Source organism: Phalacrocorax carbo, chromosome 3, assembly GCF_963921805.1.
Source record: "Phalacrocorax carbo chromosome 3, bPhaCar2.1, whole genome shotgun sequence".
Lineage (NCBI taxonomy): Eukaryota > Metazoa > Chordata > Aves > Suliformes > Phalacrocoracidae > Phalacrocorax > Phalacrocorax carbo.
This window is the reverse complement of record NC_087515.1, coordinates 54,066,339-54,080,898: the sequence shown is the minus strand read 5'-3', so window position 1 is coordinate 54,080,898 and position 14,560 is coordinate 54,066,339. Positions and strand designations below refer to the sequence as shown.

General features: G+C 37.6%; 1 protein-coding gene across 2 annotated transcripts in view; it reads right to left on the bottom strand.

Annotated features, from left to right (window-relative positions):
* Nucleotides 1–14,560, bottom strand: part of PRKN (parkin RBR E3 ubiquitin protein ligase) — a 775,925-nt gene that overhangs the window by 112,734 nt on the left and 648,631 nt on the right. For both annotated transcript variants that reach the window (XM_064446939.1, XM_064446938.1), the window contains exon 9: nucleotides 5,668–5,817. In XM_064446939.1, coding sequence (XP_064303009.1) covers nucleotides 5,668–5,817 — 150 coding nt within the window. The remainder of the gene's footprint in view (nucleotides 1–5,667; nucleotides 5,818–14,560) is intronic.

The window sequence follows — 14,560 nt, the reverse complement described above, 5'->3', positions numbered from 1 at the left end:
AAAGCAGTACATGATTACTGCTTAGAGCTTGTGGAAGAATGCTAGAAACTCAGCATTTAGCAATAATAGAAAATGTCTGTCTCATTTTCATTCCCCTTGAAAAAACTCCCTATACGATATTACGAAACACTCCTGCTGTGAGTTGGTTTCTTAATCTCAGCAATATCTTCAGCTATTACCTTATCCATGGTAATACCTTTCCGGTGAATCTTCTTTAAAGGAAAAATTTAATGACATATGGAACCAGGACAGATACTTGAAATGTAATAACAAAGAGTAACCCTTCAATTTTACTATGGGTACTAGATAGCAGCTATCTCCTATTTCCATTTCAGTGTTTCACAAATGACATAAAGGTCTCAAGGTCTTTTCATTTCTGAATTATTCCTCTCTTTTTCGAAACCTTGGAGCCTCTTATTTCTGCTCCTGCTTCAACTTTCATTCCCATCTTAAAACTGAGACAAAAATTCAGATAATTGTGCACAGCCCTTCTCACCTATGACCTTTTATTCATCTGATTATAAAATTAAAAAGATATTTTTCAGTGCAAATATCTTCAAAGATTGTCTTGAATTACCACTCCTCTTCTTGACTGTCTTTATCTTGAAATATTGTAAAAGTTGCCTATTTTCTCTTCACGTACATTTAAGATTTTCCCGGTACTGTTAACAAACAAGCAAAGCACATCTTAAACCAAATATTTATACCCAATCTCTGTTTGAAAATAAAGTCTTTTAGGTTAGTCAGACTTTGAAACATTTTGATGAGGCAATATATATGGAATAATGTGCCAAAACCAGACACAAGAGGGATAGAAATCGCACACAGAACGTACATGCTGATCATGACAATACATGGCGTTAGAGCTGAATTTTACAGCAAAAGACTTATAACTGCCAGGTTTGGAAACTGCTTTTCACTTCTAGACTGGGGTACTCTTATAAACTATTATGCCCTTTCATATGTATATAAATAGTTCTGAACCAGTGCTTGCAAGCCAGTTGAGGTCCCAGAGTGCTCTCACATAGCACTCCAACAGAGATGTAAACCCCTAAAATAAACAACCCCACTCCAGAAGTTTAGAAGGACACACCCATCTAACATAATCATCATTTGAATTATCAAAATTAAGTGAATAGGAACTTGTTGCTTGGGATTTTTGTAATTCAGACTTGTCTCCTCAAAGCAAAGTATTTTTCCCAATTATTCAGGGTTCGCATACATGCATATTATTATGTTTCACAAAGATGTCACTGAAGAAGAAACATGCATGCTAGGAAATGCATGAACAGGAGATAAAGAACCACAAAAAACAGCTTTGCAAACACAGGAATGTGTATTGCACTTCTAATGTAACTATTTTAGAGTGTCCTCTATTCTATTAAGCTTTCTGAAAAGGCAGACAATTATTAATTCTACAAATATGCTGCCATTGCTTTTGACATGTGCTTCCTTAGTCATGGACGAATGCAAGAAGAAATCAATGGGAAAAAATTGGTGGGAAGAGTGAAATTGCCTCAGGGATTTTGTTCTATGTAATACAATGGCCTAGGAATTCTATTTATAAGGAAGACACAGTATTTATATCTATTGATTTTTCAAGGACCTCTTGCAGTCTGCAGCCTTAAAATTTCACCTGTCCGAAAAAGGAACACAGCTTTTGTGGAATCCTGCCTGACGTTCTTCAATGGCATTATGCTTACAGAACAGTAAATATGGTGTAAAAGAGGTAAAATAACCCCAAATTTTGTGCTCCCTTTGAAAGGCGATAAATCTTCCTTTATCATTCAACATCTAATATACTAAGGTTGAGTGCTCACTTGCAGACTGGAGTTTCACATTAGGTGATCCAAATGAAGGGCCAGGAAAACATCGATTATGACAGCTTGTTCCTAAGACCATTTAAATTGTCACCCAGACCTTAAGATAGTTTAGAGTGGTCTCAGGACCTCCATGAACCTGGCTATATCTTCAAGAGTCAGGTCTCCTAGCAAGGGATTATCAAACCACAGAGTATCTCTGGAAATACATGCTGCTTCTTGCTTACATAGACTATGCTAGGAATGAGTAACCCAATGAGGAAAAGACCAACAAAGGCTCTATCTTCACTATCCCCAATCTCCCATCTCATGCTGTTCCCAGGGGTAGGTCAACTGATATTGCATGCTGCAAAATATTTATACAGTTGTGGAGCAACGGCTGGGATGCAATCACACATTAGTCAGTTATCATCCCACTGAAAGATATTGACAGTGGACGTTTTGCAAGACAGATGAGCTGTAGTGTATAAACCAAGCCATACTTTTTAATAAACAAGCAGTATAGTCCTTTTGAAGCTCCATTCTAATCTGCTTTTAAGTCCAAACTTTTCTTATTATGTAGGAAATAATATGCCAGTATAATATAAAACAATAAAAAAATGTTTTATTCATAGAGCTTTTGTACACCTTGATTACCACAACTTTTCCTGTACCCAGGCCAGCTGGTACAATATGTACTGTCTTCTATGTTTTGTTGCTGTTTTGTCCTATTAAATATATCAAAATTTTATATCTGAGCACTAAAAGTTAGTAACATAGGTCTGTTGCATAGTAATGAAGGTAGAACGACAGTGTATAATGGTAATATCTCAGCAAATCAATTAATATATTTATGGCTAAGGATAAAAAATATGAAAGATTAGGCAAGAGTGAGGTCAGTCAGTGGTACCACAACATGTGTTTGGGTGAGGACTATTCATAATCATTAAAAAGATATCTGCATGCTACTTTTCAAGTTAAAATAAACCTTTCATCTTGTCCTATTTCTTGGCCTGAAAGCCTGAATAGGTAGCAGTGTCTGACTGCAGAGGGTCCATATGGGGATGCTTACATTTAAATCCTCCTCACCTTTTTGGTACAGTTCTGTCTAGATATTTACCACGCTGTTTCTGGACCCCTCATATTGCTGTTTCCAAATTTCCTGAGTCAAAGCAAAATCCACCATCTTTAACTTTCCTAAAGGCCCTTTTAGCAAATTAAGAGCACTTTCTTGGAGACTCACATTTAGCTATGACACTGATAGCAATGACTTTGCAAAAAGAGATTCTAGTTCCTCATTTCACATACCAGAGAAGGAAACTGAGGAAGGCAAAATGTCTGTATCCTAGCCTGGCTCAGTTATCTGTTAATTTTTCAAAGCTCTTTCAGATTTGGTTGGAGCCCTTACATGCCTGGGACTGCCTCACACAGTTTTCTTTCTGAATAATGGAATATTTATTTTGCTTCAGTCTCTGGTGGCCAGTTTGTTCTCTATTTGGTTTCTTCTGCCTCTCCTTTTCTAAAATGGCTGCTGAAAACCCTTTTCATTTACTATCTCAACTTTCTCTTGAAAACCTATCCCTTCTCCCTCCCTTCATCCATGTCGTCAGTTAATCAAAATCCTCATCTACTTGACAGTTGTTAGCTACCCTTATACTGCAATTCAGACCTGAACAATCAGTTTCTTCTGTGCAGTAGACAACTATTTCTCTACAAGGGCTTTTGGGTGAATAACAGACCACTGATGTTAGATATAACTTCTGCTGTTAGCAATATGTTATCAACTGGGAACTTTAACCAAAGACAGAGGTTCAAATACCCCAAAAGAGACTCTACACACCTGAAGTACCGCTTAAAGAATGGCACAGGCATTCATGGAGAATCTCCAGATTCACGTTTCCTTCCTTATTGCTTTGCTTACCAGCTCCACAAGGAATGTGTCTGTAACCTAAGCTGTACAGGTAAGTATTGTAAGGCATCTTTTGCTACCTTTATTTGGACGGACAAAAGGGACCTTCTTCATCTTGGGCCTTTTTTTGAGCTTGTAAATCATTGTGTATACCCATGAGGGAACCCAGAGCTCTGAAGTGGATGTTGCTGAACTGCATAAAGAAGAGTGGAAGGCCTTCACACTAAAATAGGCCAGGTTTCATCTGCGAAAAACCTCACCATAGTTTAACTTCCTGAATAGAAAACACGCCAAGTGATTACAGAAACAGAGTAGAAATAAATAGCTTTCCTAACTGTCTTGGTGTCTTTGCTGGTGGATCCTTACCTTCAGCCAGCTTTCTCACTGGCAGCTGACTTCAGTGCTAGGACTTCACCACAGGAAATCTGCGACAAATCTTCCTTAATGTTACCATTTGTCACAGTGGAAAGAAAGATTCAAAGACACATGTTTTCACCCTTTTCCATTATAGATTCTGAGGAAGGGCCTTAATGCTACCAAAATTTGGCTTACAGACCAGCCTCTTTTTTCTCATTTCAGCCTCAGAGAATTGTACCCCTTAATTTTCAAGATATCACATAATCCAAATCAAAGGGTGAGGTTAAACTCAAGGCTGCAGATCTGGTCACTAGCAAGCACAGCACAGAGTCCATAAAAGGAAACAGAGCAGTTTGCTAAACCAGGCAATACATCAATCCTTTACGCTATGGACACTTTATTTACAGGGCATTTGCAGATTCAGAATGGTGATGACTGAAGCTGCAAAACACAGTTTGATTTTCATCACTTCAAGGCAGAGAGCAGAGTAAAAGTTATTTGTGATTTTATCTTTTTAACCTGATCCCCAATAGTTAATCCAGAGGAATTTATTTTTGTTTACTCAGCCTTGTTTCTTATTACTTTCCCACCTCCTGCTTTATTTTATAGCCCTATGTCTGCTAAGTGAGTCTGTGGAGTACTCTGTTTTACATGTACCACTGCATGGACAGATAGGAAGCTTTACCAAGGTCGACAGATGCTAACCTACCCACAGAAGACAAGTTACTGCAACTCCTAGTTCAGCAAACAATTATTCTTCCAAGGTATCTGTTTGGGCAACATCAAAACTACAATGAAAAGTGCATTTTCCACAAGAAAGACAACAGCAAGAGCATGGTAATATTTTATAAATATAGATATTTTCTCTTCTCTCATAGCCTGCATGGAATTCAGTAATAATAGCAACCGTGGAAAGAGTCACTTAGTATAAACATCAGTTAGTCACTCTGACCTAACATTTAATAGGTTGTTTTATATAGACATTTCTCTCTACATATTTCTACTTCCCCCAAAGCTTGGTTCTTGTAAGGTACCTGTTATTTCTACTGCCAAAAAAATCATTGATCCATATGATTTGACCTCTTAGCAAAAACATTTTCAAGTGTCATCTGGTTTTGTTTTCCAGAAATCCACCATTATTTGTGCATTCCCCCTGCTTAAAAGCAATTCTTCTGAGAAAACAAAAATTATCTCTATCTCTCTCTCTCCTTTTTCTATGACTTATAAAGACAGTTGGTGTTAATAATAATGAATAGTTTGCTCAAGATCCTGTTTGTTTTTGATGAGTGCTAGAAGAAGAAAGTCAAAGCACATTTGGATTGTCATTTGCACAGTTCAATATCTTACTGTAACTACTCAGCAACTTCTTAAACCAAATAAAGCAAAGAACTCTGGAATGGACATAGCCTACACAATGAAGTCATCATTCCTAAGCCATGGTGTTATATTTAAATTGTATATTGAGCTACAGTATTCCACTCTGGTATGAAGGGCAACTCAGAGTCACTGATGGAAAAGGGAAAAAACATTTCCCCCTTTATTCTAACATTGTATAATATAATTTGTTTTCCACACCGCTAGTAGGAAAATGTATGTCCTTACCCCACAGCCTATTCCGTTGCCTGGTTCGCATACAATTTTCCTCAATCCTGGTTCAGGAAGCAAACCCGCTCCACAGCCGGGAGTTGGACACAGCACTCCTCCCATCTGCAGCACACACTCCTCAGCCCCATAGCGCTGATAGCGGTTGTACTGCAATACGATAGACTGGTGTTAAACTTCTAATGGCACACAAAAAAAAACCCACAAACTTTGAGCTTGAATCTATCCCACATGATCAATTGAGCCACCCAATGTCTCACATGCTAAGTTCAGGATATTTGTCAAAACTCTACAACTTTGCAGTGTTGTTAAATGGGGTGTCACTCCACTGCAACTCACGCCACATGCATAATTTTCTGACTTGCAGCTATCATTTTCACCACCAGATAATTTTGTGGGATATTAAGATCAAGAAAACAGCAGAGTGTTTTTGTAAGTAACCTCAAGAACCCTTATACTGCTATAAAAAATAATTTTAAACATCATAAATATAGTCCAACAATAGATACTGATAAATGCTGTATACAGATTGAAAAGAAACCCACAAAAAAGCCCAAGGATCTATAGGTAGAAGTACAGTATAATGTTTTAGAGCTAGAGGGTTGTAAAAATTACCCAGACAACTTAATTTTCAAAATAAATTTCATGAAACTGATTGGAAAAATAGTTTTCTAATATACATTTATTGCAGTGTTAAGTGTGGTTTTTTTCCCAGGGTCTCCCAGGAAATTTTCTTAGTTTTTGCAGTTTTCATCTAGTTCCATCCCGATAGCCTAAAAGGCAATGGAAATGCCTCCATTTTAATGATGGAGGCACTGGCACACAGCAATATTAAATAACATGCTCACTGTGTCCTCACTGACAAAAACACCCACTCTATAATGACTGATGTCATTGCAATAACTTTCCCTGATCTAACTTGCCCTGCTTTCAGACACTGGTAAACTGAACAAGTACAAATCATGCTGTGTACATGTAAATCACGCCCCCCCTAGAGTTCTGCCTTGGTGCAGTTCCACACTAGTGGCTATATAACCTTTGTAAACCAGGCTTCAGATTCTCCTATAAATCTGGTCTAGTGTAGAGTGAAATAAATGAAAGCATTTGGTCCTAACAGCCTCAAAGAAAACAGGAAAATCCAAAAGGCCAAAGAAGAAGGGAGTAGTATGAATTTTCTCCGCAAGCAGGATGACTCTATGGTGTGCTAAAGGAACAAAACAGAGCTTTATGTTACAGCACTCACAACAGTATTTAGTGCTTCATAAACTTTTCTCCTGTAACTGCTCATGAAAAACCCTGTTTCGTTTTTTCTGGGGGGGTATAACAAACAAAATATTCTCTCCCCATTCTGCACCCCTCTTCCAAAGAAATCCCCCAAAGAAAATGAAAGCAACAGGACCAAAACCTCATACATGAAGGACACAAATAAGAAGCCTAAACTACAAAGACAGGGGTTCCACTGCATATTTTCTACATACATTCAAGAAGATTCTTCCACAAATGTTACCATAATATGACATGTTACACTGGCTTTTCAAAAATAGTATGCAACTTCTTAAAACACTCTAATATATAGACAGAAATGTGTTGCATCCCAGAAAAAAAACAATAGTTGACCAAACTGAAAGCATCCACCTTTGTCAATTAAAAAAAAAAAACTCCAAGCAAACTCCCTCGCAAAGGAAAAGCAAAATCCAAAAGGAAAGAAAGTCTTCAAAATGTCACTGAGTGTATGAACTGCAGCCAGAAATCCTGAATTAAGGGTCTTGGATCTGGAAGATACAGGTATTTTGAGAAATGTACAAGATGTCTGCAAAGTCTCCTTGCATGTGGGGACTCAATAAGTCAACTGATGGTTTTCTATGTTGTTGTTAATCTCGAACCTGAAGCAATGGCATAAATATTTAATGTTGGACTCCATCAATTTTCAGTAAAGTTTGTGAACCTTGCACTAAATAAAAGTGAGTGCTCTGAGTTGTTCTGCTGGTCTTGAACAGAAGTATGGGTAACCACAGCTGCAAAACTCTCTGCTGACCTAGTTTTTCTTCAGAGCAGGGACCTGAAGGTGAGGACAGCAATTGTCTTACCCTGTTAAGAGGGAATGTTGTGCTGGAAGTGGCATTGTTAACAGCTTCTCATTATGGAGGCAAACACCAGTGACATTGTAGCTGAGATTCTGTCAGCATTTCCATTATAAATTCTCAGCTGAAAGAAAGGATATGCTTTCCAGTCATTAACTTAGCATAAAAGGGCATGGAAAGATTCCTCCTGTTTCCTCTTTTTTTTTTTTTTTTTTTTTTAAAGACACAGAAATGGAAGGTAGGTGAGATGGGAATCAATCTGTCTTGTCAGAGGAAGTTGCAGAAAGGAAACATCCAGTCCACCTACTGGTAAGGTAGACAAAGTTGTCATATTCTCTCCATGAAATTTGCCATTTTATACTGGTTCAGCACAAGACTCATGCCAAATCAGAACAGTACTCTCATCAGTGATTTTCACACTAACAAAGCCAAACAAATAATCAATTTGAAGACAGGAAAGATCCTACTAAATGCATTTGCACATTTTGACATCTAGTTACCAGCCTGTTTTCTACCTTCAGAGTCCAGATACATTTATAAGATATCATTTTCCAATTTCTTTTTCCCTGTGCCTGCACACTAGCTCACTTAAAACCCAGCAACCAACTAAAACATGTAGCAGCAAAACATACACGTTTGCTGCCAAAACACAGTCATACATAACATAGGCGGATTTATATTCTGTGGCCCAAAACAGACTCATTTTACATTAAAGGTGCATTTATAAAAGGCTTGTAAAGGACCAGATTTCTTACTCATGAATTATTAATTAACTATTTGCGTATAGTGACAGATTATATCTATTAGAGGCCTTTTCTCCAATATATCACCGCCATACATATCACACAGTACTGATGCAATCAACAGGCTTAAAGCAAGTCAATTTTCAAAAGCCCTTAAATGTCTTTTGACCCTGTGATGTATTTTTGATCATATGTCTGGGTGACATATTTAGGGATATTCCAGCAGACAATCACCACTGGTTTACTTTGCGTCTTAATCTCAACTGGAGATTTAAAGCAGGATTCATTTATTTTGGATTTCTGCAGTGATGATGCCTACAGTTACACTGGTTGCTTAGACTCCTTTTACAAATAACAGGAGAATTAGGATGCAATTCATCTTTTCTCTTTTAGATTTGTACATTAGCATAAGAAGAACTGAGGCCTGGAGTGCCCTGTTCTATTATCTCTAAAGAGAGATCAGACAATTTACTAGATATTGACACCCGACATTAGGTGACTCCCACAATACGTGTGTCAGTTCCAATAATTCTGCTCCTAAGTCACCTGGCCTAAGCTATTTTTGAAACCAAGGTTTAGGTACCTAAACAGCTTAGACTGTAACCACCTCACACAATTTTATCTCCTCAGAAATTAAACATCTAACCTAAACGACTTGTATAGGCTCCAAACATATTGAATGAGAAGGAACAAGATCCTAAGTAGTGAATTTATCCTGACTTACATGTGATGTCTACGATAAGTAATATGAATGACCCTGTGGAAGTGCTATAGTTGAAGCTGAGGAAACTAACTTAGGCTAGACATTTAACATGTAAAGAGCTGTCAGTAAAGATGAATTTAACTCTTCGTCTGCCCATTCAAAATACTTCACAATATCTATTACTCAATTATTATCAATATGCCTCCTATTTAGAGATGCACTCATCATGTGTAAAACAGTTCTGCATGCAACAAGGAAGCAAAACATCTCCAATTATTTTTAGGAAAACTTCTTACAAATTTTGATATATGGGGAACTTGACTGAACTGGCATCTAAGGCACCTGATTTCAATTCCTGGCAGCAGCACTGCCTTCCTGTGGTTTCTACGTAAGTCACTTAATCTACACTTCTCATCAGGTCCCTGTTTGTAAAGAGGGAGAATGATACTTGCTGATTTCACTGTAGTGTTAAGAGGCAAAATCCATTAATAGTCATGAGGACATCAAATACTATGGTAATGGGGGCATAAAATTACACAGAAATCATCAGCCATCTACTCCTGCTATAAATCAGCTTTTGAGCAAAGCACATCAGGCATTAATATGCTACTGTAATAAGGTCCTCAGAAATACAGGTAGGTAAATAGCTGCTGGATTCACCATAGAACCATATATTTCAATGCTTATTCGGAAAAAAAAAAAGGCCTAAAACTATGATTTACTCCAAACCATTAGTTCTAAGAGAGCTAAAGGTGTATGAACAAGGTAGTCATAAAACTTTCTGTGTTTTTTTTCTCTGAAAACTGTATTCTGTCATGAATTTTCCTTCAGTTTGTGAATTGTCCCAGTCAACTCAAATGTATACTTTACATGGAGTAAAATTTTGAGTGGAAAAAATTCCCAGCTCTACTTATGGTATTTCAACTATATCGTGAAGTTCTTTCATGCTATCTTTGCTCGTAAAGACTTGTCAGGGCCTTTATAAATGATTTTTATAAATTATTATATAGTATGAAATATGGAGGCTGGATAATTATAACCATTTGTTCATTGCTCCCCACTTTCCTGATTGGGATGGTTTCCCTTGAGCCTTAGAATGGTACTGGGTTTTCAACCAGTAGAAACCCCAACATTTGATGTTGTAAATCGAGGGTAATATAAATGAAATCCTTGGGCTGACACAGCAATAAAATATGTTTTACTATGGATTGCAGGCTTTTCAGTTACATTGATATTCAGATACTAAGACAAAACTGAAATGTACCTTCATGCACAAAACTTGCAAAATACACTTTGGGAACACAGCAGTTCCTTGCCATGTTATTTAATTTGCAAGTTATGCTTTAATATCACAGAATCATAGAATGGTTTGGGATGGAAGGGAGCTTAAAAGATCATCTACTCCAACATCCCCTGCCGCAGCACATGTGCCTTGTGCTATTTTAATTCTGCTTTTACATTTTGGGCAGAGTTCTCTCTATTTTCCCTTCTTTCCTCTCCCATAAAAGCATCTGCTCAGTAGCAGCCTTGCAGGGAACTTTGGACAAAAGTTTAACAGTAGATGTAAAGCCAAAATTTCTAATCTCTGAAAGATAATTCAATTACTTCTTTCTTTTAACTGCATGTAACAGTCTCAGAGGAAAGAAAATCTACTTTCTAGAGTCAGATTGTTTTTACTGCTCCTATAAATCAAATAACCATCTGTGTGTTTCAAAATTAGATTGTGCAGGCTATTAGTCCATAATGTAGACTAAGCACTTTATTTATACGTATTATACACATACAGAAAAAAAAAAAAAAAAGAAAGAATTAGTTCCATAATGTAATAGGCAACTTAAAGTACAAGTACTCATTGGAATAGTAAAAATACTTACAAAAAGGTCATCTGAAATATAGATTAAAAAGAGATAGAGTGACATGGCTTTCCATGGAGCATCCTTACTTTATTTTTCCTGAGTTACTGGGCTCCTCTGCTGGCCAGTGGTAGGATGGGAAGAGCAAGTTCAGAGCATCAGCTCTTTCTTGTTCCCTCAGGAGCACCACAAAGGAGACCAGAAAAAGAACCACCTTCTAGAGGGCTGGAATTTGCCTGACTTTGGTCAGTCATGGAAAATTTGGTACAGCAGCCTCAGGAAAATATTTAGATAAGAAACCCCTGACAGGACCAATGCAACACAATTCATGGACAATATTAAATTGGAGTAGAGAGGGGGAAAGAAAGGAAAGAATGCAGTTTGCAGAATGACATGAAAGAAAGCACAAGGTGAGGACTACTAAAACAGAAAATAAAGCATAGTGAGAAGAGAGGACACTGGAGCAGGTCCTCTGATTATATGAAAGTCAATATGATGCAATGAAGGAAGTGAACCAAGCACAGTGTATGGCTTGGCATCGTATTTACAAACTGTTAGAACTTTGTGATCTTCCAGCAGGTATTTGTGGGATCAGTCTGAATAGACTGAATGCTGGAGATAAACATTCAGTTCCTTCAGGCCCTTGTGGAGCTTGAATCCAATTTCCTTTCTCCCCTGCAAGTAACAACCACCAGCACTGTAACTGATGCAAACTGTGCAACTGAGATTCACCGAAGTAGATACTGGCTCCCAGAAATTCCACTGCTCAGGTTACAAGAGTGAATATATGCGTATTCCATGAAAGCAGATCAAAGTCATCCAAGGGATGGAAGAAGCCCCATCTTCTACATCCACCTGAGACCCTGAACATTGCAGTTCAAATCCTGTCCCTGAATTTAATAAAAACTGGGTGGAAGAGAATTCCTCTATTCTGAGAAGCGCTCAAGTTTTTCCGTGATAGTTGTTACAGACAACTAAACAAATAGAAATTTGGATTCTACAGAAAATGACATTTTTGGGGGGTTTGACATGAAAAGAATATCCTTTAAATTAGTTTTGATCACAAGTACTTTCTCCTTTCTTTCTTGCCATTTTTTATTTCAGCTGCTGAACCAAAAATAAACTACTTTTACTTGTCTAGTGCACAGACAACAAGTTAAAAAAGGAGTAAGGAAGTAGAGATGTCCTGCCTATGACAGGAACTGAAAGAGAATGAAGTTATGATAATCCAGGAGAGACAAAACTAAGGAACTCACATGGATCCCAATTACCTCTGAAGTCAGGGAAGAAGGCGGTTAGGAGACATTCAAAGCAGATACACTATAGGAAGAAGAGAAGCACATCATTGCAAGACTGTAAAGTTTGTTGTGTAGTTCCAGGTATAAAAATAAGGTGATATAAAGAGGATCAGAAATTAAATGCAGTAGCTCAGTTTTAGAGAGAGAATGATGGGATGGTGATGACAAAACCAAAAGGTGAGCCAAATGAGATGGACAGAAATGAGGTATTAGACAGAAAAGTGGAAGAAACTGAGAGATGCTTATACATATCACTCACATTGAGTAGTGGCTGAAGCCAGGGGACTGGATGGGAAAGCACAGAGCTCTTATGAAGTATACTTATACAGATTTGAGGATACTAAAAAATAGCTTTGGTTTAGTAATTATTAACTGGAGAAATTTTTCAGTGAAAATTTATTATTTTTTTAACTGTATGTGAATCGTCAAGAGGTAACTTATATTTTTTCCAAGTGTAGTTATCAAAAAATCTTCACCCACAAATACTTCAGAAGCACTTTGCTGATCATATTTGAGAGTTTTCTGCACTAAACTCAGATGATTAATTAGACTTGTCAAATGATATTACTTTTGCCTGAATGGGTACATATACATCAATTAGTTTAAGACTGACTTTACATTAATATTCTGTAGCATATAATTAAAAAAAGATTCTTCTAGCAAGTATTACAAGAAAAAAAAAAATCAGGAGGACTTTCCCCTTGCCACACACATGTATTGTATACAAATTCCTTTAAAACCTCAATTAATGTTCAATTATTTCTGTCCACACTATGTTCTTTTAATACTAGATTTCCATATCCCCTGAAGTTAAAACCTAGCACAAGCCTACACCACCTTTGAACAGCATGGGGATGTGCATCTGCAGATTTTCAGAGCAGGGTATTCCTTTGCGTAAGTTTTCCCCAGCTAGCAAGGAAATGTGAAAAAAAAAATAAAGGAGTGCCCCCATTCAGGCTTGCTCCGATTCCAGGGATATAAACCGCCCACAACATTTCTAAAGAAAAAGTGAGCAGTGACGAGTTGCAGTAGCAGCTGATAGGAGAGATCTGTTAAAATTGATCATTCCCCTGTCAAAATATCAAGAAACTGGCCAATACATTCTGCAAAGTTGTCAGAGCAGATGATATAGCAGAGAAGCGCAGCTATACATTACTTAGCAGCTTCTTTTACTGCCACTAGCATGTCATCTGCTTTATCTGTGCTCTGACCTGTTGGGGGCACTCAGGTATAGCTGCAGATTGCTGTTGTGTTATTTGTTTTCCCTTCCAGGCTTCAGATGTAGCTGCTATTTTACTCATGAATCACAATATCCCATTTAAACAATTAAACAAGATTTTTTTTAATCACTTTGGGGAGAAGAGGGAAGTTTCTTGTGGAGGCACTAGGGACTCCATAACAGTTCACTGCAAGTCGTCTCGCTATGTTGGTGTATTACAGTGTTTAGGTCTGAATAAAAGTATTCTCTCTTCTGTCTCTGGCACTGGTTTGTTGAACTACCTGCCTTCCATTGTATTTGGACAAAGTCCAGATTCAGTGCATCTTTAACATATTTTTGTAAGCGACTTCTACTATCATCACTTGTAGAACCATTTGCATTTACTTGCAGAGACAGCCAGCCTGACAGGGGAAATGGCTACTGCGGGTTTTACTGTTCCTGGGGCTGCATGTCCAGGAGACTCTCTTTGCCTTGTACAGACCTTTGTGCACTGGGAGAGTCTGTGAAACAAGGTCCAGAACAAACCAGTCAAAGCTGCTTTTGGAGACTTTTCTAGGTCAGACTCTCTGGCACCTTCTCAAAGGGTCAAGTATCAAGTGGGGTAGCAATCTGTTGTTAAACATATTTGTGCTGCATATTAAGGCAATTACTCTGGAAGCTGGTTTTATGTAGTAAGTTAGGTATCCACAACACATACCATGTAGCAGGGAAGCTTGTACTCTTCTATTTCTTCACACAGACTATGATTACTTCTTTCCACAAAGCCTAAAAACAATTCCCTCTTTAAAAACTATATTGTTACCACCAACTAAACCTTAAAAGATAGACTTTCTAGCTAGAATGAATTTCCCACAATGAACATTCCAAAGGGAACAGAAGACATGGGAGTTTTATGTGTCTACAAAACTGCCAAGGAGTTTGACTATTTGGACAACTGTTTTATTATTATAGAACTCCTTTTAGGAAATATTAGATTAATCAGCAACTTTTCACGCT